Raw genomic sequence first — 26860 nt, forward strand, 5'->3', positions numbered from 1 at the left:
AACCCAAATGCCCATCGATAATAGACTGGACAGGGAAAATGTGGCACATATACACCATGGAATATTATGCAGCCATCAAAAACGATGAGTTCGCCTCCTTTGTAGGGACATGGATGAACCTGGAAACCATCATTCTCAGCAAACTGACACTAGAACACAAAATCAAACACTGCATGTTCTCACTCATAGGTGGGTGTTGAACAATGAGAACACATGGACACAGGGAGGGGAGCACTATACACTGGGGTCTGTTGTGGGGAAATAGGGGAAGGACAGTGGGGGATGGGGAGTTGGGAAGAGATAGCATGGGGAGAAATGCCACATATAGGTGAAGCGGGGGAAGGCAGCAAATCACACTGCCACGTATGCACCTATGCAACAATCTTGCATGTTTTTCACATGTACCCCAAAACATAAAATGCAATTAAAAAAAAAAAATCAAAAACCACAAAGTTGATCTTACAAAAGAAAAAAGTAGAACAGAGGAATCTAGAGGCCAGGCTAGGTAGGAGGAAAAGGGGTTAGGTACAGATTTGTTAAAGGATAGAAATTTAGAGCTATATAGGAGGAATAAGTTCTAGTGTTCTGTAGCCCTGTAACATGACTATAGTCAATAATACATGGTTTCAAAGAGCTAGAAAGAGGATACTGAATGTTCCCAACACAAAGAAATAATAGTGTTTGAGATAATGAATATGCTAATTACCCTGATCTAATCACCATACATTATATGTATTGCAACATCACTATGTACCCTATACATATGTACAATTATTTTGTGTCAATTAGATTATTTTTTTTTTGAGACAGAGTCTCACTCTGTTGCCCAGGCTGGAGTGCAGTGGTATGATCTTGGCTCACTGCAACCTCTGCTTCCCAGGTTCAAGGGGATTCTCATGCCTCAGCCTCCCAAGTAGCTGGAATTACAGGTGTGTGCCACAATGCCCAACAAATTTTTGTATTTTTAGTACAGATGGGGTTTCGCCGTGTTGGCCGGGCCAGGCAGTGATCCGTCTGCCTCAGCCTCCCAAAGTGCTGGGATTACAGGCCTGAGCCACTGTGCTCGGCCAGTTAAAATTTTTTTTTTTTTAAAAAAGAATTCTCTTGTTCATTCCTACTATATTCTGGGCATGAAGCTAAACATCTGTGCCAGATACATTGACTGTCTTTCTCTGTCTCAGTCTCTCTCCTTTCATCGAAGTTTCCCTTTAATTCTCAAATAAATCCAACTCCCTTCCATACTGAACACCATACCACTATTCAGCATCATTTCCATCTTGCAAGCAGGTTTTTTTCTCTGTCTCTTTTTCCCCTTATCTATCCATCCACCCATTCATCCATCCATCCACCCATCCATCCACCCATTCATCCATCCATCCACCCATTCATTCATCCATCCATCCACCCATCCATCCACCCATTCATCCATCCATCCACCCATCCATCCATCTACCCATCCATCCACCCATCCACCCATCCATCCATCCACCCATCCATCCACCCATTCATCCATCCATCCACCCATCCATCCATCCATCCATCCACCCATCCATCCACCCATTCATCCATCCATCCACCCATCCATCCACCCATTCATCCATCCATCACCCATTCATCCATCCATCCACCCATTCACCCATCCATCCACCCATCCATCCATCCACCCATCCATCCACCCATCCATCCACCCATCCATCCATCTGCCCATCCATCCATCCATCCATCCATCCATCCATCCAGCCATCCATCCCTTTCTCTCACTTCATTGCCAAATATTTGGGAAGGCAGTCCAAGCTTACTGCCACCTGTACTTCTTCATCTCTCATCCTCTCCCTGAAATCTGATCTCCCTAACATCTCTCATTTTCTCTCATTGGTTATTCTTCTGGTGATTTCTTCTTAAATGTTTATGTTCTCTAGGTTTCAACTTGGGCCCTCTTTTTGTCTCAGTCCACATGTCCTCTCTGAATGATCTCATCTGTGACCATGGCTTTAACTATAACCTGACTCTAGTGACTCAAAAATCTTTCTGTCCAACACCAATCTCTTGTTGTTACTTTAGAATGGAATAGCTCCTGCATACAGGGTGCATATAGTTAAACATCCAGCTCTCTGTAAGTCTTGTAAACAGAACAATGGTATGGAAATCCAACTCAAAAACACTCATGTCTAGTGGACCATGAATGTAAGGCAAGTCTGATAGAGTGAGAGAAGCATAAAAACCAGCCAGAAACCTTAGGTTTCAATCCTGGCTCTATTGTTTTTAGTCATAGGGTAGGTCCTCTCTCTATCTGACTGTGATTTTCACTTGTAGAGTATGGCTTACTGTACTTTAAAGATTTTCTACAAGGGATTAAATCAGATAATGTATTAAAGGTGTGATGTAAGCTGTTAAGTGTTACTCCAATTTCTAATATACTATTATTTAAAATGTAGTTTGACAAGCAGGAGTCACCATTTAAAATGAGATAAAAAGTAAAACCACCAGAAATACAAATATCAAATTAATTTGTCTCATTAAACAAAATATATAATGGTTTTCGCACTTTAATATACATCTGGAAGAGCTTATTAATAAGCCAATGCTTAAGCTAGAGTCTCAAATTCAACTGGTTGGGAAAGAGGCCAGTAATCTGTACTTCAAAATCATCCCCATTGTTATAGGAAAGTCAGGGCCACACTCTGAGAAACAGTGAAATATAACGCACTTGAGAGATGGCCAGTCCTCAAAATATTCCAATGACTTGTAAAGGCTTCAGAACTAGTTCCTTCTTGGGAAGCACACTGCTTCTTCTACTTAGTTCAAATTGTAATGAATTTCAAGGCTTCCAGTTTTGGGCTTTATACATAAAGCAATCACTTCTTCCTCACTCTCAACACACACACACATAATTTCATATATACATACATATACATACATATATATATATATATATGCATATTCTGTTTTCATTAATGGAATTTTTTTCCTGTATACTATATATGAGTAATAATGTAAAGACACAAAATAATACAGACACTAATTAGGCATCTTTGAATATCTATTGCTATCAAATATTTTCTATTTCTAGTTTCATATCTTTGCCGATGGGTTTACATGAAAAGACTACAAGCCTGCATACTCATGAGGAGGAAGGAGCCAAACCAGAAACCAGTAGCACAGGTTGGTAGGAATTAAGGTCCGCACGCTTACTTCAGCATTTGGAGAGACAACTAGCAGAGCACTTCCAAGCTGGTGGCTCAGTTAACACGTGAAGCTATTTTTAGTACAACAGAGAGCATTTCTAGATTGAGATCATAAACCAGGGATACATCCCAAACATATTAATATGGTCTTAATTTTATTTTACAGATGTCATGTTTTGGAATATTTTACTTTCCATGTGAATATTTTGTATTTTATATGCACGAACGATGCAAGTATGCATACAATATATTTCTATGCATATGCACTATTCATATACATGCATACCTGCATGTAAAAATTTGTGTAAGAGAGTGAATCAGTTATTTTAGGCCTTGTATAAATTAGGTAAAAGCCAGACCTTTTAATGATTTATGCAATTCATCAGGAAGTTTTGTGTTTTGAAATGACAAAAAATTGAAATATTTTAGAAAGGAGTAGAATACTTTGGGACATAATTTTCATTTTTAAGATGCCTTAAATGTTTTAGTTTCTTTTAATAAATAGTCTTACACAATAAATTGGTTCTCACTGTTATATTAGGTAAATGGGTTTTGTTGTTTGTTTTTTACTAAAATTAGTTTATGGTGAATATTTGGTAAAAGATTGTAATACCAATACCACCCTATATAACTATATCAGTCATAAAAAACAAATGCAATCAATATGGCTCTTCTTTTTTATTAAGAAAATTATATAAAAATCCATCACTTCCACAAATCAGGAGACTAGATTTCTGCAATTTGGTTGAATCAGTGGATATTTTTAATGTTGCTTATTTTGTGCTTTAAAATTTCAGTTATCCCAGGGCATCTGTAATTCTGAATGATGATGGGATATTCCTGGTAAGATGTAATGTTTTATTTTTCTTCCTGGATCTATCTCTGATCTTGTTCCAGGGCACATCAATTTAGAAACATTCATCGATTATCATAGCTTTGAGAACAAATATTGGAACATTAACATGCTAATTTTTTCTTTATAGACTGACAGTAGAATATGTATAAAGTTTAAAAACATGCAAGTCTTACTAGCATTCTGCCTAGATAAATACAACCTTATTTTATTTCTCTCTCCTTTTATCCATGCCCTGCCAATTGACAGTGCCAGGTTTCTCTCCTTTTCTGTTCCACAGCAGCTCCAAAGCTAAAGGGAAACCAAGGGAAAAATAGCTACCTCAAAAGAGACATTTTCCATGACACCACTGGTTGGATTTCAGACACTTTCCAAAGCTCACTGGAGAGGGAGAACTCATGGAGAAGAAACAACCAACTTTAAGTCTCCCATTACTCTCAGAGGTTGACGTAGAGACAGTTCCATGTAGAAATACTGAAGGGGGTGTAATAAAGAAAGAAAAGCGGAAACAAAACAAATAAATAAATAAGACAACATAGTCATGCTTTGTTTATCCTTCTTCCCCTGGCAAAAATCTGCTCTCTGGAGTCTGCTCTGGCATTTAAGGAGCTTGGAAGTCATTCTCCCATCCAACCTCACACACACATACACAAAAAAGCTGAAGACGTAAAAACCAATAATTCCTCTTAGATCCCTCAGAAGATTGATGTCAGAAGGCAAATCATTGACCCCATGATTGGAGAAAAAGACAGAAATGTACAGAAAATCACGACCTAGTGTAACAGAAACCTTTGGGAAAAACAACGTTGGGATAGAAAACCTTAAACTGCAACTGACTACTTGTTTGAGGCTCAATGTGGGCTGATTTGAGCATTAAAAACTCCTCTGGGGATCAGGGAGCAGTTTTTTTTTGAGACAGAGTCTCACTCTGTCGCCAGGCCCCAGGCTGGAGTGCAGTGGCACAATCTCGGCTCACTGCAACCTCTGCCTCCCGGGTTCAAGCAATTCTCCTGTCTCAGACTCCTGAGTAACTGGGACTACAGGCGCACGCCACCACGCCCAGCTAATTTTGTATTTTTAGTAGAGATGGGGTTTCACCATGTTGACCAGGATAGTCTTGATGTCTTGACCTCATGATCTGCCTGCCTCAGCCTCCCAAAATGCTGGGATCACAGGCTTGAGCCACTGCGCCCGGCCCAGGGAGCAGTTTTAAGGGAGCTACCACACATTTGTGACTTTTACTTTCAGAAGCCCTACTAGGTTTGCACAGTGAGGGTCAGGGAAAAATTTCCTGATGCTTCCAACAAGGGAGAGGGAAAAAGTAACCATTCTGAGATACGCCCAGATCACTCTGTTCTTCTTAACAAAGGTCTGTCTCAAGAGAAACAATATTACCTGGAGCCCAACAGATTGAGATTACAGCAGAGCCTAAACTACCTGGGAGTAGGGAAATACCCAACTTCAGCTCCCAGCTCCCTCTATCCTTCCTATTGCACCTAAAGAGGAAAAATCCCCAAAACCCAAGGAGCACTTGTGAAGATCACGGCCCAGGGGTAGAGGCTCACTGTGGGGCTGAGTCCTAATCATAAGATTGTATAAAGCATCCCCTTCCCCTGCACCTTACCACAATACCAGTAGGGCTCCTGTATAATAACAGATGAATGTAATGGGAAGAAGAGCATGTCCCATACCCTATTTAAGGAGAAGTCTCTAGGAAAACCCAAAGACAATAGCGGAGAATAAAAACAAGGACATCAGAGGAGGTATTAGCCTCTAAAGCCTGTAGCTACAGCAAACAGTAAACACAGCTCAATTCTTAGCCAGGTGAACATAAAACCTCATACTAATGGCCTGTATGCCTCATTTCTTTTATTTAGTACATCTGGCTCATCCTACCGTCAACAACAACAAAAATTCCAAGGCATACTAAAAGACAAAAAACATAGTTTGAAGTGTCCAGAGGAAGCACGAGCACCAGATTTAATATGGAAAAGATATGGGAATCACTGGACATGAAATTAAAAGGAAGTATGATTAAAATACTAAGGGCTCTAACGGAAAAGTGAGCAACTTGTAAGAACAGATAAGTAATAAGCAGAGTGGGGAAACTCTAAGGAAAAATCAAAAGGAAATTCAAGAAATCAAAAACATTGTAGTAAAAATGAAGAGTGAAAAATTAGTTCATCAATAGACTGGACATGATTGAGGAAAGAATCAGTAGAGTTTGGACATGTGTCAGTAGAAACTTCCAAAGCTGAAATACAAAGAGAAAAAAATATATAAAAAAAAGAGAGGACATGTCAGGCGCAGTGGCTCACGCCTATAATCCCAGCACTTTGGGAGGCCAACGTGGGTGGATCACCTGAGGCCAGGAATTCAAGACCGGCCTGGCCAACATGGTGAAATCCTGTGTCTACTATAAATGCAAAAGAATTAGCCAGACATGGTGGCGCATGCCTGTAATGCCAGCTACCAGGGAGGCTGATCATAAGAATTGCTTGAACCTGGGAGGCAGAGGTTGCAGTGAACCAAGATCATACCACTGCACTTCAGCCTGGGTGAGAGAGCAAGACACTGTCTCAAAATAAATAGATAAATAAATAAATAATAAAAAGCACGAGAGAGACGACAGAATGTCTAAGAACTGTGGGGTAATTATAATATAAAAGGTATAACATACATGCCATGGGAAAATTAGAGAAGAGAGAAAAGAACAGAAGACATATTCGAAGAAATAATAATGGAGATTTTCCCCAGTTAATGATAGATATTGTTATGAGCTTAATTGTCTCCTCCTGTTCCTGAAGCCGCAACTTATGTCAAAGCCCTAACTCCGGGTAACCTCAGAATGTGACTGCATTTAGAGATAAAGCCATTCAAGAGGTAATTAAGGTCACATGAGGTCATAACGGTGAGGTCCTAATCCAATAGGACCAGTGTCCTTCTAAGAGGAAGAGACTCAGGAGATAGGCCTATACGAGAAAAGGCCACGTGGGGACACAGGGGAAGGTGGCCTTCTAAAAGCCAAGAAGAGAGCCTTAAGGGCAATCAGTCCTGCCAGCACCTTGTTCTTGGCCTTCAAGCATCCAGAGCACTTCTCCCCTCACACTTACTATGAGAAAGTAAATTTCTATTGTTTAAGCCATATAGTTTGTTATATTTTGTCATGGTGGCTCCAGTAAATGAATCCACTAAGCCACACAACAAGGAAACTTAAAACAACACCAAATAGGATAAATATCAGAGCAACCACAGACTTACCATATTTTAACTTCAGAGAACCACACATGAAGAGAAACCTTGAAAGGAGCAAGGGTGGATGGGGTGAGGGAAACCTTACGTGGAGAGAAACAAAGATAATAACCGCTTTGAACTTCTCATCAGAAACCATGAGAGCAAGAAGACAATGGGTGATACATTCAAAGTCTCTAAAGAAAAAACCATTAACCTAGAATTCTATATCTTGTGGAATTATCAAAAGTGAAGGAAAAATAAAGACTTTCTTAGACAAACAAAAACTGAGAGAATTTGTTGACAGAAGACCTGCCTTGAAAAGAATGCTTAAAAACAGAAAAAGGGAGAGGATGATATAGGTTGATACTCCATACAGAAAGGAAGATGATTAGAGAAGGAATAAATGAGGCTCAAACAAAATCTCTTTTTAAAAAATTTCTTAATTGATCGAATGGACAAAATTTGTTCAAAATGATACCAGCAACAATGTAATCGGTGATTATAGCCTAAAGGAAAGGAATGACAGCAACAGTCTAGGAGACAAGAAGGAGAAAGTAGGAATACTCTATTATGGGATGCTTGCATTATATGTTAGGAGTACAGTGTTATCTACAAATGGACTTGGATTAGTTGTAAATGTATACTGCAAACTCTAGAAAAACCTTAACACATTTAAAAGGAATTATAATTGATACTGGGCAAAAAGAGAAAACAGAATCATATAAAATGTTCATTTAAAATTAGAGAAGGCAGAAAGAGACAGGAAGCCAAAAGGAAACTAATAAAAAACAGTTATAAACATCAATGTAACAGTTACAGATATTAAACCAACTATATTTATCACTTCAAATGTGAATGATACACATCAAGTAAACGACAGGGACTATCAGAGTGGATATAAAACAGAACCAACTATATTCTGTTTATAAGAAGCTTGCTTTAAATACAAAGACACAGACAGATTAAAAGTTAAAGGATGAAGAAAGATATGCCATGCTAAAATTGATCAAAATAAAGCTAGATTAGATAAATTAATTTTAGACAAAGACTCTAGAAAAAAAAATTTCTAAAATTTCTAGATAAAGTTGCTTTATTGCATAACAAGAGGATTCAATTCTCCACAAAGACATAAACAACCTTTAATGTGTATATACTTAACAACAGATCATCAAAATACTTGAGGTTAAAACTGACAGATTACAAAGAGAAATGAACAGTTACTATCATTGGAGGCTTCAACACACACATATCTGTGGTTGACAGATCTAGCAGGCAGAAAATCAGGAAGGACAGAGTTGAACTGAGCAGCACCATCAATGAGCTAAATTTAATGGCCATTTAGAGAATAATTAATGCAACAGCAGCAGAATCCATAATCATCTCAAGTTCTCATGACATGCACCAAGACAGACCACATTCTGGGTCATAAGACACACCTTAAAAATGTAAAAGAGTAGAAATATTTCAAAGTATGATCTCAAACAACAGGATTAAAGTAGAAATCAGTAACAGAAAGATAACTAGAAAATCTCAAAGTACCTAAAAATTAAACAATACACTTCTCAATAACACACAGGTCAAAGAAGAAGTCCCAGGAGAAATTTTAAAGTATTTCAAGCCAAATGAAAATGAAAATACATGTTATCAAAATCCACAGGATGTAGTGAAAGCTTTCTGCCAGTGGACGCCTCTGAAGAAGCATGTTAAAGTCTCTCTTCTCCCTGCGATCACGTCTAAGTCGGAGTCTCCCAAAGAGCCCGAACAGCTGAGGAAGTTCTTCATTGGAGGGTTGAGCTTTGAAACAGCCAATGAGAGCCTGAGGAGCCATTCTGAGCAATGGGGATGATCCCCGAATGTGAGGTAATGAGAGTTCCAAACACCAAGCGCTCCAGGAGCTTTGGGTTTGTCACATATGCCGCTGCGGAGGAGGCGGATGCAGCCATGAGTGCAAGGCCACACAGGCGGAAGGAAGAGCTGTGGCGCCAAACAGCTGTCTCACGAGAAGATTCTCAAAGACCAGGTGCCCACTTAACTGTGAAAAAGATATTTGTTGGTGGCATTAAAGAAGACACGGAAGAACATCACCTGAGAGATTATTTTGAACAGTATGAAAAACTGAAGTGACTGAGATCATGACTGACTGAGGCAGTGGCAAGAAAAGGGGCTCTGCCTTTGTAACCTCTGACGACCATGACTCCGTGAATAAGACTGTCATCCAGAAATACCATACTGTGAATGGCCACAGCTGTAAGTTAGGAAAGCCCCATCAAAGTCAAAGTGGCTCTGGAAACTGGTGGTGGTCATGGAGGTGGTTTCAGTGGGACCGACAACTTTTGTCGTGGAGGAAACTTCAGTGGTCATGGTGGCTTTAGTGGCAGCCATGGTGGTGGTGGATACGGTGGCAGTGGGGATGGCTATCATGGATTTGGTAATGATGGAAGCAATTTTGGAGGTGGTGAAACTACAATGATTTTGGCAATTACAACAATCAATCTTCAAATTTTGGACCTGCAAAGGAAGGAAACTTTGGAGACAGAAGCTCTGACCCCTATGGTGGTGGAGGCCAATACTTTGCCAAGCATGAAACCAAGGTGGCTATGGTGGTTTCAGTAGCAGCAGTAGCTATGGCAGTGGCAGAAGATTTTAATTAGGAAACAAAGCTTAGCAGGAGAGGAGAGCCAGAGAAGTGACAGGGAAGCTACAGGTTACAACAGATTTGTGAACTCAGCCAAGCACAGTGGTGGCAGGGCCTAGCTGCTACAAGGAAGACATGATTTAGACAAATACTCATGTGTATGGGCAAAAAACTCAAGGACTGTATTTGTGACTAATTGTATAACAGGTGTATAACAGGTTATTTTAGTTCCTGTTCTGTGGAAAGTGTAAAGCATTCCAACAAAGGTTTTAATGTAGAATTTTTTTCTTGCATGCATGCTGTTAATTGCTAAATGTAATAGTTTGATCATGACGCTGAATAAATGTCTTTTTTTTTTTAATGTGCTGTGTAAAGTTAGTCTACTCTGAAGCCATCTTGGTAAATTTCCCCAACAGTGTGAAGTTCGAATTCCTTCAGGGTGATGCCAGGTTCTATTTGGAATTTATATACAACCTGCTTGGGTGGAGAAGCCATTGTCTTCAGAAACCTTGGTGCAGTTGAACTGATAGCTACTGTTGTGGCCTGAAGTTCACCATTAAAAGGGATTCACCAAGCAAAATCATGGAATCATTGGTTATAAAAATGATTGTTGGCACATCCTCTGCACTATATCTAAACTGAATAATGGTACCAGATAAAATTATAGGTGGGAATGAAGCTGGTGTATCATCCATTATCATGTATAATCAATAAATGATTTAATTATCTTGAAAAAAAAAGAGACTAGATGCTTTCCCACTAAAATCAGGAAAAATGCAAAACTGTCCCCTCTCACTATTCCTATTTGGTATTGTACTGGAGTCTTAGGTAATGGAATAAGACAAGGAAAAGAAAGAAAAGGTATACAATTTGAAAAGGATGAAATAAATCTTTGTTCAGGAAGACATGTTGTCTACGTAGAAGATCCCAAAGAAACAACAATAAACACTCCTAGAAGTCAGTGATCATAGCAAAGTTGTAGGATACAAAAAAAGTCAGCGGTTTTCTTAAGTACCAGCAATGAAAAATTGAAATATGAATTCCAAAACACAATACTATTTATATTAGCAGCAAAACTTAGCATACATCTAACAAAGCATATAGAAGATATATATTATTAAGAGCAAAAAATTCTTTTATAAGAACTCAAAGATCAAAATCAATGGAAAGATATACCAAATAGGTGGATAGTAAGACTCAATATTGTTAAGATGTGAGTTCTTTCCAACTTGACCTGTGAATTCAATGCAATCTCAATATAAATCCCAGCATACTTTGAGGATATTGGCAAGCTGATTCCCAAATTTAAGTGGAAAGTGAAAGACCCCAGATAGATAACACAACACTGAAGAAATACAAAGACTGAGAGCTGACACTACCAAACTTCAAAACTTGCTGTAAATCTAAAGTACTCAAAGCAGCGTGGTATTGGCAAAAGAAAAAAAATAAAGAAATCAAGGAAACAGAATAGAGATTTCAGGAAGACTCAGATAAGGTAGAAAAGGTAATCGAATGGGAGAAGATCCTATTTTCAAAAAATGGTGCTGGAACAACTAGACCTCTCTCTATATGTGAAAGGGTGAATACAGAATCCAGATTTTTACAAACTTCACAAAAATTAACTTAAAATAGATTATAGACCTAAAAATAAAATGTAAAACTATAAAACCTTTAGATTTAGAATATAACACAGGAGAAAATCTAGGTGACTTTGAGTTTGGCAATGACTTTTTAGACACGGCATCAAAAGTACAATCTATGAGAAAAAAACTAAGTTGGATTTTATTAAAATTTAAAACTGTGATTCTTTTAAATACGCCATTAAGACAATGAAAGACAAACTACAGACTGGGGGAAACTCTTTGCAAAATATATCTGATAAAGCACCAGTATCCACAATATACAAGGAACTGTTAGAATTCAACAAGAAAACAACAACCCAATTAAAAATGGGCAAATTATAATATCTGAACAGAAATCTCAACAAAGAAGATATGCACCTGGCAAATATGCATATGAAAAGGTGTTCAATAGCATATGTTATTTGAGAATTGTAAATTTAAATAACAATGAGACACCATATCTATTAAATGGCTAAAATCCAAAACACTGAAAACACTAAATGCTGGCGACAATGTGGAGCAACAGGAACTTGCATTCATTGCTGGTAAAAATGCAAAATAGTATAGCCACTCTGGAAGACTGGAAGTTTCTTACAATGCTAAATATACTCTTCCCATATGATCCACTCTCCTGGGTATTTGCTCAAATGAATTGGAAACTTATATCTTCAAAAAAAAATCTGTACATGAAGGTTATAGCAGCTTCCTTTGTAATTGCCGTATGTGGAATCGATCAAGATGTTTTTCAATGGGTGACTGGATAAACTATGGTATATTCATACAATGGAATATTCAGTGATAAAAAGCCATGAAATATCCTTCCATGCAAAGACATGGGGAAACTTTAACACATCTTTGTGTTAAATTGTGTTCTTAAGCGAAAGAAGAAAAGGCTCTACACTGTATAATTCCAACTGTACAAGGTTCTGTAAAAGGTAAAACTATGGAGACAGTAAAAAGATAAGTGGTTGCCAGGGATTAGGGTAAGGGGATGGAGAACTAGGCAGAACACAGAGAATTTTTAGGGCAGTGAAACTCAATGTCAGATAAATGATATTATACATTTCTGAAAACCCACAGAATGTATAACACAAAGAATTAACCCTAATAAAAACTATGGATTTTTGTTAACAATTATGCACTAATATTGGCTCGTTAATTGTAACTAATGTACAATATTATGGTAAGTTTTTAATTATAGGGGAAATTATAGGTGGCACTGAGGCATTTTATTGGAACTCTCTTCACATTTTGTTTAATTTTCTGTAAACCTTGAGCTTCTCTAAAAAGATGAAGTCTATTAATTTTTAAAACTCTGCTCCCTAGAACATGATCTTAGGAGCCACTAACACCTGGCTTCAAAAACAGACATAGCAGGGATGGACTCCTCAAAAGTGAATGACAAAGGCTTGGAAAGTTCTTCAGAGGACAATAAAACAGAACTGTAGAGGCCCTCTTAAGGCTCTTACAAAACAAGCGACTGTGTAAATTAAATGCCAAAGAGAATCCAGATGAAAAATAAAACCACACAATTTGTGTTAATGGAATGGATATATTTGAAAACACTGCAATGTTTTAGATAAACTAATAAATAATGTCTACTTTTAGAAAAATGAAGTTCTTTTGTTTTCCCCAAAATCCTAAGTTCTCAGTTTTCTAATATTATACATAACAGAATTATGATTGCAGCATGCAGATATTTAAGGCACTGTTATTTTATCAGTTATTCAAGGTTCAAGGCACAGTTCTAAAGTCATATAGGCTATTAATTTGGTTTTATGTGTTTATTTCAAAATTCCTTTAAATTAGTTCACTGTGTAGTTGATCTCTTTCATTGATTATAAATTCCTTGTCATCTCTATCCCAAAACAAAGCTTTGGATATGGCAAGCTTTCTACCAATGGTAACTGATAACTTAAAATCTGTACCCGAAGGAAAAATTACTGTTTATCCCAAAACTGCTGTAATTATTTTATGTCAGCCTACAATTGCTGTGGTTGGACAACTAGAACATTTTCTTTCTGCTGGCCTCTTATTACCATATATGAAGGATTTATTGATTCGCAATATCCTTTTGCTATTCCTTTAGTATGGTTTTGGCAAGTGGAACTTCATCTTGTATAGTTGTTTAGGGGCACTACGCACCATCTCTCTCCGCGGGTCTGAAAACCTTCACAACATACTAGAGAAAAGACAGGCCCTCGGCTGAATATTTACTGAGGCATAAATCATCACCCTACAAGATAATGTGATGTTTTGAACAATATTCATTGTTTCAGCTGGAAGGTTCTTATGTCGGGAACTAATTTTTCTTTTTGCAACTGTCCTATGTTGGTTTTGCCATACACACCAGAAAAATCTGTATCTCTCCCACACACATCTCTCCCTTCCATACTAAATACATACATTATTTTCTGGCTAAATATTCCTTGTCCTTAAAATTCTGTTCACTTAACGTGGTTGCCATGATCTTGACAAAATCTACATTATCATTAAGGTCTTTTAAGATGGCCCAAGAACCAAATGTAATGTTAATTGTATTAGACTAGGATCGGGTGAGTGACACAGTCACCTCAGGTGCAAAATCTATGAGGGGTGTCAAAAAATTCAGTAATCAAAATAAATAATATGTTAATGCAATATTTGAAAAAATAACAAAATAAATAATATTTTAGTGCAGTATTCGGAAAAAATAAAAATGCAAAACGTTCAAATGGACAAAATATCAAATGGACTAGGATTTGGGTATGATGGGTAAGATGAGTCATGCAAATACAGAGGCAGCTCCTGTCTGTACTGGACATTTCGATTTCTTGGAGTTAAAATCCTATCTGGACATTAGAGATTCAACCCTTGAAAGGAGACAGCCTAAAGACATTGTTCCCTTTGTACTCATTTTTTTAAAAAATAATTTCAACTTTTGTTTAGATTCAGTGGGTACACGTGCAGGTTTGTTACATGGGTATATTGCATGATGCTGAGGTTTGGGGTATAATTGATCCCAATGCCCAGGTAGTGAGCATAGTCTCCAACAGGTACTTTTTCAGCCTCTGCACCCCTCTATCATTCTGCCCAAGTAGTCCCCCTTGTCTATCATTCTTATCTTTACATCCATGTCTACCCAGTGTTTAGCTCCCTGTTATAAGTGAGAAAGTGTGGTATTTGGTTTTCTTTTCCTGTGTTAATTTGTTTACAATAATGGCCTCCAGCTATATTCATGTTGCTGCAAAGGACATAATTTCATTCTTTTTCACGGTTGTGTAGTATTCCATGGTATATATATATTACATTTTTTTAACCCAATATACCATTGATGAGCAGCTAGGCTGATTTCATGTCTTTGCTGTTGTGAACAGTGCTGGGATAAACATACAAGTGTAGATTTCTTTTTGGTAGAATAACTTATTTTCCTTTGAATATATACCCAGTAATGGGACTGCTGGAATAAATGGTAGTTGTATTTAGTTCTTTGAGAAATTTGCAGACAACTTTCCACAATGACTAAACTAATTTACATTCGCACCAATAGAGTATAAACATCCTGTTTTCTCCATAGCCTTGCCAGCATCTGTTATTTTTTGACTTTTTAGTATTAGCCATTTTGACTGGTGTGAGATGGTATTTCATTGTGGTTTTGATTTACAGTTCTCTGATTCAGTACTGTGGAACATTTTCTCAAATGTTTGCTGGCTGCTTGTATGTCTTCTTTTGAGAAGTGTCTGTTCATGTCCTTTGCCCATGTTTTAATGGGATTGTTTCTTGCTTGTTGCACTGTTTTAAGTACCTTACAGATTTTTGATATTAGACCTTTGTCAGATGCACAGTTTGCAAATATTTTCTCCCATCCTCTAGGTTGTGTGTTAATTCTGTTGATAGTTTCTTTTGCTGTGCAGAAACTCTTTAGTTTAATTAACTAGTTGAATACAGTTTGGCCCCACTTGTCAATTTTGGTTTCTGTTGCAATTGCTTTTGAGGACCTAGTGATGAATTATTTGCCAAGGCCATTGTCCAGTATGGTATATCCTAGGTTGTCTTCTAGGATTTTTTTATTTTGAGGTTTTATATTAAACTTTAATCCATCTTGGGTTCATTTTTGTGTATGGTACAAGGCAGGGGTCCAGCTTCATTCTTCTGCATGTGGCTAGCCAGTTATCCCAGAATCATTACTGAATAAGGGATCCTTTCTCCATTGCTTATTTTTGTTGACTCTGCCAAAGATCATATGGTTATAGGTGTGCAGTTTTATTTTTGAGCTCTCAATTACGCTTCATTGCTTTATGTTTCTGTTTTTGTAATGTGTACTAAAATGGCTTTTTAATACATACTAAAATGGTCATTTCTAGGACCATTTGTGTGCAATGTGTATGCCCAGAGGTACCAGTAAAAACCCTGCCTTGGCTTCTGTTTCAGTTTACAACAACTGACATTGTCTCTACTTCTTACCAAAGCTCTCTTAAGTTTTCCTGTGCCTTTCCCTCCAGCCCTCACTGCAAGTCCTTTGTGCCAGATCTCTCTTGATGATGCAAATACATCTGGGGAAGCCCATTTCTGACTCCACTTTAACTGGCTTAAGTTAGAATGCTTTTACTTGCACATAAAATATCTGAAATATTATCCAACTTGATTTTCAAAGAATGGAGTTTATAAAGATATACACCTTTTAGTCCATATTGACTTGTCTTAGTTATTGAATAGAATCAAAATATTCCATTTTTCTTTTTCTTTTTTTTCTGAGACAGAGTCTCACATTGTCTCCTGGGCTGGAGTGCAGTGGTGCAATCTCTGCTCTCTGCAACCTCCACCTCCTGGGTTCAAGCGATTCTCCTGCCTCAGCCTCCTGAGGAGCTGGGATTACAGGCACCCACCACCATGCCCAGCTAATTTTTTGTATTTTTAGTAGAGATGGGGTTTTGCCATGTTGGCCAGGCTGGTCTCAAACTCCTGACCTCGGGATCCTCCACCTCAGCCTCTCAAAGTGCTGGGATTACAGGCATGAGCCCCCTCGCCCGGCCAACATTCCATTTTTCTATAAAACCAAGATAACTATGAGAAAGCAGTTTTTCACATCAACTGACCTATAGAGGCTTATGTTCAGCAGAACCTGCTTGGTTACAGGATGCTAATAAAGTGAAATAAACTCTTCTTCAACCTGCTTTATGCAACAAAGTCCCTCTGCCCTAAAGTTGTCTTAGAAAAGACAGCCTAGGTAGTTACTGTGCTTTGGGCCTCACAGCCCAAGTACATCACGTGATCAATATCCTCTTTAAAAGCCAGGGGTGAGGTTTTATAAAAGTATTCTTTAAACAAATGGCAGCAGGAAATTCAAAACTGGATAATTCATATTGCTGCTACAATTTACTTGCACCTAAAAAGAAAAATCATAGAAAATGAAGCACCGTTGCCTGCAGGAGGTGTACAGTGTCTGAGATTATTGTTATTCTCTTCCTCCCATTTTCCCCCATATCCTCTTAATGGAATAATTATTTTATTCCTTACTTGTATATAATTCAGGCAAGCTAAGCACAACCAATATGTTTCTTCAGAGGAAAAAAAGACTAAACATAATAATTAAAGAGTAAGTTAGTTACGTAAGTAGCAAGTATTCCACGTGTGGGGAGAAAGTGTAAGATCTGATCCCCTTGGAAATGGACACCAGTGGGTGGTAATGTGTGCGGGAAGAAGAGTGATTCTATCTTATATGCTAATCCGCCATGTTGACTCCTAACACTGAGTCCGGGAATGCCTCCAAGATGTCTAGCTGATGATTTACTCTCTATGTAGAAACACCTATTTACTCTGAGTTTCACCTTTCCTCCAAAACAACCCTTGACATTGTTGCATACATCACCCAGGGCTGTGACACCCATAGCATTCTCTCGGCCACCCACTCATTCCTTCCATAGCAAATGTACTTTCCCCAGGATCTATAAACCCTGAGTCTGGAAGGTTGTAGTGTGAAGGCCTACCTTTCTTTTAGTCACTCAAGACCACGCTTGTGTCTGTAAGTTCCCCCATAAATCAGCCTTTGCCAACAAACTGGATTTTTCTGCTCTGTTCTTTGGTTTCTTGGCTCCTCCTGCGTTTGGTGGACACTTTGCATATGTGGCCCTTTCAGGGAACAATGGAAAACTTATAACAGTCAGCATTTTGGGGTCTACTTTAAGAGATGTTCTGTAAATGATTTGCTGTGTAGGTCATGACATTTCCTCAGGCTCACCATCGAAACATCAATCTATATAAAATGATAAAACATGAGCTTTAAATGTGAGGACTCTAACATATTTATGAAAGACACAACAGATGGGCAGAAAACACTGAGAATGGGAATTTGCTTTTCTTTTTTTAATTTTTTTTTTTTTAGATGGAGTCTCACTCTGTCCCCCAGGCTGGAGTGCAGTGGTGTGATCTTGGCTCACTGCAACCTCCACCTCCCAGGTTCAAGCCATTCTCCTGCCTCAGCCTCCTGGGTAAGCTGAGATTACAGGAGTGTACTACCACGCCTGGCTAATTTTTGTATTTTTAGTAGAGACGGGGTTTTGCCATGTTGGCCAGGCTGGTCTCAAACTCCTGACCTGAGGTGATCCGTCCATCTCAGTCTCTCAAAGTGCGCTGGGATTACAGGCGTGAGCCACCATGCTTGGCTGGGAATTTGCTTTTCAACAGGGAAAAGAGGCAGTATCTGCCAGGCAATAATGATGATGAGCACAAAACACTAATTTCAATGTATTGAGTATGTGAGAGGACCAATACTAGTTTCCTTGGGTGTATTAATTTGAATTATTTTAACAACTTTAGAAAGTCAGTATTATTATTTCTGTTTGAAGAGTGAGCAAACTGAGGCTTGGAGATGTTGCATGCCTTGCCTAAAGTCACACAGTTGATATGTGGTTATGACAGTGTTTGTGGTCAGGTCTGTCTAACTCCAATGCCTGGGTTTTTCTCTACGAGCTCCCTCTTAGCTGTTCCAGTGTTCCTACCCTAGAATTCTTTAGTGAGTCTAAAGAATTCTAGAATAGAGTGAGTATATTCTTTAGTGAGATGGTCTCCAGGCATTATCCTAGGTTGAATAAAATGCTCCAGAACATTCTCCAACTCAGATCTACATATCAGTAGTTGTTTTTTTAAAATAACTTCTTTCTCCAAGGACCTCAGTTTTGAGGAATGTGTGCCCTGGATGAAGAAACTGGCATTTTCACTACTGGAAAGAAATACTTTTGTCTCCATTATCAGTTTTTCAGTATTGGTTTTTAGATTTTTTTTCATGAGTTATGTTAGTAGTTTTGACTCTTTTGACTGGCCATTCTTGGATGATCTACTAAATTCAGGTTTCTGAAACGACACACATGACAGATAGCTTTATTGATTTTCTATGAATTTTCTTATGTTTTCTTCTTACAAAGATGTCTCTCCAGGAGCAATATCAAAGAAAGCCAAGCTTCTGTAGAGCTTCTCACTGCTTTTGTGTATTATGCCAGCTCCTCTGCCTCAAACACTTGCCCTGCCTTCTCAACTGAAAAATCATTCCTCTTAAAATCTAGCTCAAATGCTACCAATTCTTTTGCAAAATCATTCTGGAAGCCCCCAGAGAAAATCAACTTCTGATTCTTTTAAATATTCATATAATTTTGCATATACCACTCTCCTATTCACTTAACACTCTGTGGTAACTCCTTCTGTGTAATTCTACTTTCCCATCTAGCCTATGAGCTACCCAACAGTGTCAATAAACTCAGTCACCTTTGCGAACCTACCATCTTCAATTGCACCTGGCATAGGAAGAGAAATGCTCAATAAACACTTGTAGAAATGACATTTAAAAACCATGCAATCTTGTCTTTGAAAACTGTAGCGTTCAGGAAGATCTAAGATGAGTACTTAATAGGGGCTTTTTTTTCTCCTTGAAGAACTTGACTGAAATAATGGTTATTGAACCAAGTTTCTTCTGAGTTCACTGAACTTGATTTATTAGCACTGAATTTCCTTTTAGCTTTTTTATTTTTATTTTTGCTTGTAATTGGCCTCTTCATGTTTATCATAACCCTCCACTTATAAATATTATAGGATGCTTCATAGAACAGTGAGAAAAGTGGACCCTTGGGAAGTCAAGAGACTTACCAAAAATCACACAGCTAAGTGGGAGAACTGAACCAGAACTCCGGCTCTATGGGCCTCTTTTTTGTTCTTTCTAGTAGGCCAGGTTGCTATGAAAAAATAATAATAACCCCTTTAAGCTTCTTTATAGCTCTTTAACCTATTCAGATGGTTTTCTTTAATAGCTGCAGAGGGCACCATACCACAGAAAAAGTTGTCATGAGATTTAGTGACTTTTCAAACAAAACCACTTATAAATTCAATGTGAGAAATATTGGTCCCATCCTGAAGAATTGTGCTTTCTTTTTCTCAATGAGAAAAGCAACAAAATGCAAGTACACACCATCGGGACACAGAGGCTGTCAATAATAAAATGAGGAGAGATGGCACTGACCATAATCTGTGTTTTCCGGCTCCCAACAATTTGATGGCCAAAAATAGGGTGTCTGTGGAATGAAAAGAAGTGGAACCAGGTTAGACAAAGAAAAAAATTAGTGGAGTTTCTGGCTTGCGAACTGCATTTACCTTCCACAATTCTCTATATTCGTTTGCTATGTGTTTTCTAATACAGAACATGTTCCAAGAGACGTAAACTCTTTGTCTACGTTTACTTTCCTGACCAATTGCTCAGCTTCTAAATATGTGTAGTACCAGCAAGTAGGTACTTAAAATGTCATTCATTTGGTGTAATTTTATACCAACTGACATAAAGGTAAAAAGGTCTGATTGTATTATTCAAACAAAAAGTATTCATTCACGGAGAGGACTGAAAGAGAATTATGTTCAGCAAGACTCAGGATGAAATGTATTTAAATGTAACAAATTGTTTTCTATAAATCATGTATCTCAACACTACTTTCGGTAGCTCCAAAAAGCTCAACCAACCAACAAACTCTTTCTCTGAGATCTGACAATCATTTACCTGGCTCCATTAGTCATATAATGCAGTTCTCAGCATTGTCCAATGAGATTAAAACAAGTTTTTACTCTCACTTTTAAAGACATTTCCCAAATTCTTCTTGTAATTAATTTCCACAATTTGGTAATACAACAGGGTGGCTAGGGTCAATAGTAACTTAATTATAAATTTTAAAATAACTAAGAGTGTAACTGCATTGTTATGGCACAAAGGGTAAATGCTTGAGGGAATGGATATTTCATTCTCCACAACGTGATGACTTCAGATTGCATGCTTGTATCAGAACACCTCATGTATTCCATAAACATATATGACTATGATGTACCCACAAAAATCACAATTTTAAAAATTTTTAAAAATTAAAAATTAAAAAATTTAAAATTTAATTAAAAATTAATTTTTTAATTAAAATTTAGGAACTCACAAAAAATAAATAAAAATAAAAACATTACAAAGACACTTATTGCTCTGAAGTTTTAAACTGCACATATCAGAGGTCCTTTTTTAAACTACTAGTGTCTTAATTGAGTGATATAATCTATAATAGGCAGAATTTGGATTCTGTAGAATTCTAGAAACCGATTTTCTAAACTACAAAGAAAATGATTGATCGAGAAAACCTTTATTATTATCATTAACATTTATATTTTCTAAAAGGACTTTTCTAGTCCTGCTAGCTGAACACGCTTGGCTCCTGACCATGAGGAAAGCTGATGCACCTGTCTCCTCATCGACCCCTATTCCCTGGAAGGATGAGAACTGCAGGACTCACTGTAACGGTGATGGCAAATACCGGTACTGTGGGCTTAATTCTCTCTGTTAGCTAATTATATTAACTAGCCATGTGCAATGAGCATATTTGGAGTAATCTCTGAGTACCTGATAATGTTCCCCTCTAGAAGAGAGACTCTAAAGGAGAGAAAATGGGTAAATGGGAAGAACTGTTTGAATCTCTACAGAAAAGTCTTTCCAAACTAAGATGCCTCCCACCACCACCATCACCCAGGGATTTTGACTTACCCTTAATTTTTTCTTGGAAATTATAGTAGTAAAATAAAGAAGGCTACTAATAGCAGTTTTGTGAACATGAGAACAAAATCATCGTAGGAATTTTGAAGAAAGAAAAACGATTGAACCACTAGACAAAGGAGAATAGCAAGACTTTATATGGGTCACCCTCATCACCCCAATCTCACTTGACTCCATGGGAGATGAAGCTTTGAGAATTTGATTTCTTAAAAATAAAATTGAATCCAGATTCTAGGGGAGCCCTGGGGGACAAAGTAATTAAAACTTTGCTTTCACGTAGGGTGTTACTTTTTGAGATGCTTCTTATGGAGTGCACAATTCCCTTGCGGTTGTTTCTATATTTTGGGGAGTATGTATGTATATGTATAGGCATGTGTGCAGGCATATCTATTTATCTAACCTTAAAATATCTATTCTAGTCAGACCAGTCAGACATAAACTTTTTTCCTCAAAAGCACAAAAAACATTCTCGGCTGCATTCTTATATTTTCCTTCATTCTTCATCATTTACTTCAGAGAGAATTTAATGATTGTAAAATTAAAGAATAAAGCATTTTTTTCCTTGAGATATTATATGGAAATGCCACTAAGCCAACATCCTTCACCAATATTGGAAGACTTTTTCTAAGAAGTAATGTTTTGGTTTGTAGTGAAAGATAATATAAGAGAATAACAAACTCTTATACTTTTTTGGAATTTAAATACATATTTTATAGTTCTCCATACATTAGGACATTTTAACGCATGAGTTTCTTGGCTTTTCAATATTGACTTCCTTGGCTAGGATGAAACTCATCTGAAACTGTTGAACTGTTGTTCAGTAACTGTTGGAGCATATGCGAATGTATTGAGAGTCACGAAAGAGAGCTAAATAATCACAGCAGATCTCAATTTCTATTAGCTAAGAGAGGATGATTAGATGATTGTGACTTCATGGTAAATTATAAGAATCACGATTAACATATGTACTACAAATTTGAGACAAATATATAAACTGCCATGCCAATGAAATCAAGATTTCTGTTTGTCTCAAATTTATGCTTTGAAGACTTTTTAGATTTTTTTTTTTTTTAACTGAGTCTCGCTCTGTCGCCAGGCTGGAGTGCAGTGGTGCAATCTCGGCTCACTGAAACCTCCGTCTCCCGGGTTCAAGTGACTCTCCTGCCCCAGCCTCCAGAGTAGCTGGGACTATAGGTGCATACCACCATGCCCAGCCACGTTGGCCAGGATGGTTTCCATCTCTTGACCTAGTAATCCACCTGCCTCGGCCTCCCCAAGTGCTGGGATTACAGGTGTGAGCCACCTTGCCTGGCCTAGATTCATAATGATCTTTAGACTGCCAACCATTCACTGGAGGATTTGTAAACATGGCATCCCGAGTTTTCTATTTTAATTTATGATCTTAAAATATCCTTTCAAGGAGTTGAATTTCACTTCAGTGTAATAAAGAACTTTTGCTGCTTGGAACCAAAATAAAAATAGAAGTGAACACCTTGAATGATACTGGGTTTTCTATTATTAGAGCTCTTCAAAAATGGACTGGCTAATGCCTTGGTAGACATTGTAGTAGAAATTCAGTTACTTCTGACTTTTCTGGTGTTTTAAAAAATCTTGGTTTCAGAATTCTAATATTATTAGATTTACAAATGTGTTATATTTAGACACTATTTCAAATATGGATGCACCATTAAAATATGTAACATTTAATATTCATCATTAATGTAATTTTAATGTGCATATGTATGTTTATTTTATGTCTGCCTATCTATCTCAGCACACTGAACTTGACAACTCTGTCTATTCCTAATAGTTATGCAAGTTCATGAGTCATTTGTACTCATTCCCTTGCATTGTTCTAAAGCTCTTTTAAAAATTCTTTCCTTTTCTCCTGTGTGTATGGTGATCCCTTCTTTCATATGGCTTTTTTTTTTTTTTCCTGAGACAGAGTCTTGCTCTGCTGCCCAGGCTGGAGTGCAGCAGCACAATCTCACCTCACTGCAACCTCCGCCTCCCAGGTTCAAGGTCTTCTCTTGCCTCAGCCTCCTGAGTAGCTGAGATTACAGGTACATACCACCAGGTCCAGCTAATTTTTTGTGTGTTCTTTTTTTTTTTTTTAAGTAGAAATGGGGTTTCACCATGTTGGCCAGGCCGGTCTTGAACTCCTAACTTCAAGTGATCAGCCCACCTTAACCTCCCAAAGTGCTGGGATTACAGGCATATGCCACTGTGCCCAGCCTCATGTGGCATTTCAGACCCATGAGAATGAATAAGACGTGTAAACCTTGTCTGCCTTCTACTTTTTTTTCTGGGAATAGAGATTTCTTTCAAATATCAGAAAGCATTAGTCACATATAAACAATTTATTTGCTAATCACTAATAATTCCTAGTTATTAAAAATTTAACCTTGGGATCACAAAGTTACCTTAATAATATGCTCTTTTAAGCTACCATTAGTTTAAGTTTAGCTGTTTAAAGAATAAAGCTCCATTAATGTAAAGATTTTGTGAGTTAAGTAATTTAACTACGTGCTTGAATACTTAGGTCAGTATCACCGTTTCAGGAGACAGCTTTATTTCCTCCTAGCTCTTAAGTGCAAAACTGTCCTATGATTATTTGCCTTGGGAGAAATGAGTCCTAAGGAAGGGGCAGTGAGACTGTTCTATGAGGACAATAATCTTTGAGACGATTTTTTAAAGCAAATGATTAAAAGAATTCCTCTTTGTTCTCGGTTTTCCCAAACAAATCTTAGGCACTCCGATTACTATTCAGTCATTTACGTAGATATAGAGCATTTAATAATACTTAGAACAAGTGAGAAGAAGGCTCCAAAGTCTGAAAGTTGGACCACGGAGAGAACTCACGGTCCATGGAGCATGAAGAGAACCCTCCATGTTGGAAACAGGTTAGAGTTTGACATTCAGCATTTTATGTGCCTTAATTTTGCAGGCTAGAATCTGCTAGTCAGTTATTAATGAGCCATAATGCCTACTGAAATGTAGAGTACACTTTAGGTAAATCAATGTGAACTCAAGTGTCAAATACACTTACGATGACTGAAATTAGAGTCCACAATCATTACCTGAAAGAATGATAGCATCTGCGTCATTTGCAAATGACCTAGAATGACTCTCATCAGTTTGCAAGTTATCTGAGGTATCCTGCTGCAGTTGAGTGCACACACACTATATATCATCATGTCAGTCTTCACAGACTTGTAGAAGAGCCTTGGATGCTGAAAGTTTGTATAATCAGCTGAATCCTATCTTGGAGCTTCAAGCATTCCCATTAAAAGTTACTTGGGATGCAGATGGTCTGGATCACAGGCAAGGGTCAGACTATAAGCCATTGACTTACACTTCTCCACTTCCTTTATCTTTTCTTTTCTTTTTGAGAAGGAGTCTCTAACTGTCTCCTGGGCTGGAGTGCAATGGTGTGATCTTGGCTCACTGCAACCTCCCCCTCCTGAGTTCAAGCGATTCTCCTGCCTCAGCCTCCTGAGTAGCTGGGATTACAGGTGCCCTCCACCACGTCCAGCTAATTTTTTGTATTTTTAGTAGAGACGGGGTTTCGCCATGTTGGCCAGGCTAGTCTCAAACTCCTGATCTTGTGATCCACCCACCTTGGCCTACCAAAGTGCTGGGATTACAGGTGTGAGCCACTGCACCTGGCCCCTTTCTAGTAACTTAATGCAACTTACAGAGGAAGACTCTCCGGTCTTCCTGAATGCCATTAAGTCACTTTCTGAATTTCCCTTAAGCTTTTCATATCAAATAGAATTTCCATCATCACACATCATCTCGACTAAGCATACTTCATTTTTCTCTGTTTGTTGCTTTTTATGTCTCTAGTTGAATGTTAATCAGTTTCTAACTAGCCTAAGTCAAAGTAAAATAGGTCATAGTTTTTAAAAGTTCTGCTAAAAAGAAACCTAACTAGCAAACAAAATGCAGGCTTCTAGTTGACTGTTCAAGAACATTCCTGTTAAACTTACTTGAAACCGGTAAAAGGTGCCATCATCCTTGAGTGTGAGGACGTGATCTGAGATTGGGAAGAAGTAACCATGGGCAGCCATTAACGTTCCCAAATGGAGCGCCTCCACTGTTTCATGGAAACAAACAAAGAACATATAAAAAGCCTTTTACATTTATTCATTTATAAGAATGTAACATTATGTGTGGTTCCTTTAGACCGCATTCTTGGCTTCACTTGGGTGTAATAAAGAACTTTCGCTGCTTGGAACCAACATAAAAATAGAAGTGAACACCTTGAATAACGTGTTTTCTATTATTAGAGCTCTTCAAATACGGACTGGCTAATGCCTTGGTAGACATTATAGTAGAAATTCAGTTACTTCTGACTTTTCTGGTGTTTTTAAAAATCTTGGTTTCAGAATTCTAATATTATTAGATTTACACATGTGTTATATTTAGACACTATTTTAAATATGGATGCATCTAAAAACCTGGCTTTGTGCTTCTTCTTCTTTTTTCAGCCCTTTCACACAAGATACTAAGATGATTCTAATTCCTGGTAGCAGCTGCCATGACCAATGTCATTCCATGACAACCAGCCCATGAGAAGATAAAGGGAAGAAACGTTAAAATGGGAAGGCTCTTCTGAATCTGTAGAATCTGTCTCCCTCATTGTGAAGATATGTGTTGGCTCTGTGTTTAGGCATTTATACTGCACTTTAAACTTTTTAAAAAAAGTTTTCATGGCTGGGCGTGGTGGCTCACACCTGTAATACCAGCATTTTGGGAGGCCGAGGTGGGTGGATCACGACGTCAGGAGTTCGAGACCAGCCTGGCCAACATGGTGAAACTCCATCTCTTGTAAAGACAAAAAAAAAATTTATCTGGGCTTAGTGGCACATGCCTGTAATCCCAGCTACTTGGAAGGCTGAGGCAGGAGAATCGCTTGAACCAGGAAGGTAGAGGTTGCAGTCAGCTAAGATCGCACCATTGCACTCCAGCCTGGGCAACAGGGAGAGACTCCGTCTCAAAAAAAAAAGTTTTCACTTGCATCACCTCCTTCTCCATATCATAGCTATTTAGTACCATCAGTAATGTTTCTAGTGATATACATCATTATTTTGTGATGCTAACAGGAAACGTTAAGGCATCAGTGATGGGCCATGTATGCTGCACTATTGAATCTACAGACTGGTGACTGTAAAGATTGCTCTAGCTTTTACTATTCTATACAGTGTTCTAAGTATGGAGTAGATGTGATTTATTTGACAATGGAAACATTATAGTCTGAAAGGAAGGCTGTAATACTCTACACAGTGT

The 26860-nt window shown here is 37.9% G+C and overlaps 1 protein-coding gene across 8 annotated transcripts in view; it reads right to left on the reverse strand.

The window, feature by feature from the left end:
• RGS7 (regulator of G protein signaling 7) overlaps positions 1-26860 on the reverse strand; it is a 556614-nt gene that overhangs the window by 116515 nt on the left and 413239 nt on the right. For all 8 annotated transcript variants that reach the window (XM_064383646.1, XM_021666925.2, XM_021666924.2 and 5 more), the window contains 2 exons: positions 25561-25667; positions 20015-20066 (listed from right to left, as the gene is read on the reverse strand). In XM_064383646.1, coding sequence (XP_064239716.1) covers positions 20015-20066; positions 25561-25667 — 159 coding nt within the window. The remainder of the gene's footprint in view (positions 1-20014; positions 20067-25560; positions 25668-26860) is intronic.

Source organism: Aotus nancymaae, unplaced genomic scaffold (assembly GCF_030222135.1).
Source record: "Aotus nancymaae isolate 86718 unplaced genomic scaffold, 86718_ANA_hifiasm-v0.15.2.pri h1tg000032l_0, whole genome shotgun sequence".
Classification (NCBI taxonomy): Eukaryota; Metazoa; Chordata; class Mammalia; order Primates; family Aotidae; genus Aotus; species Aotus nancymaae.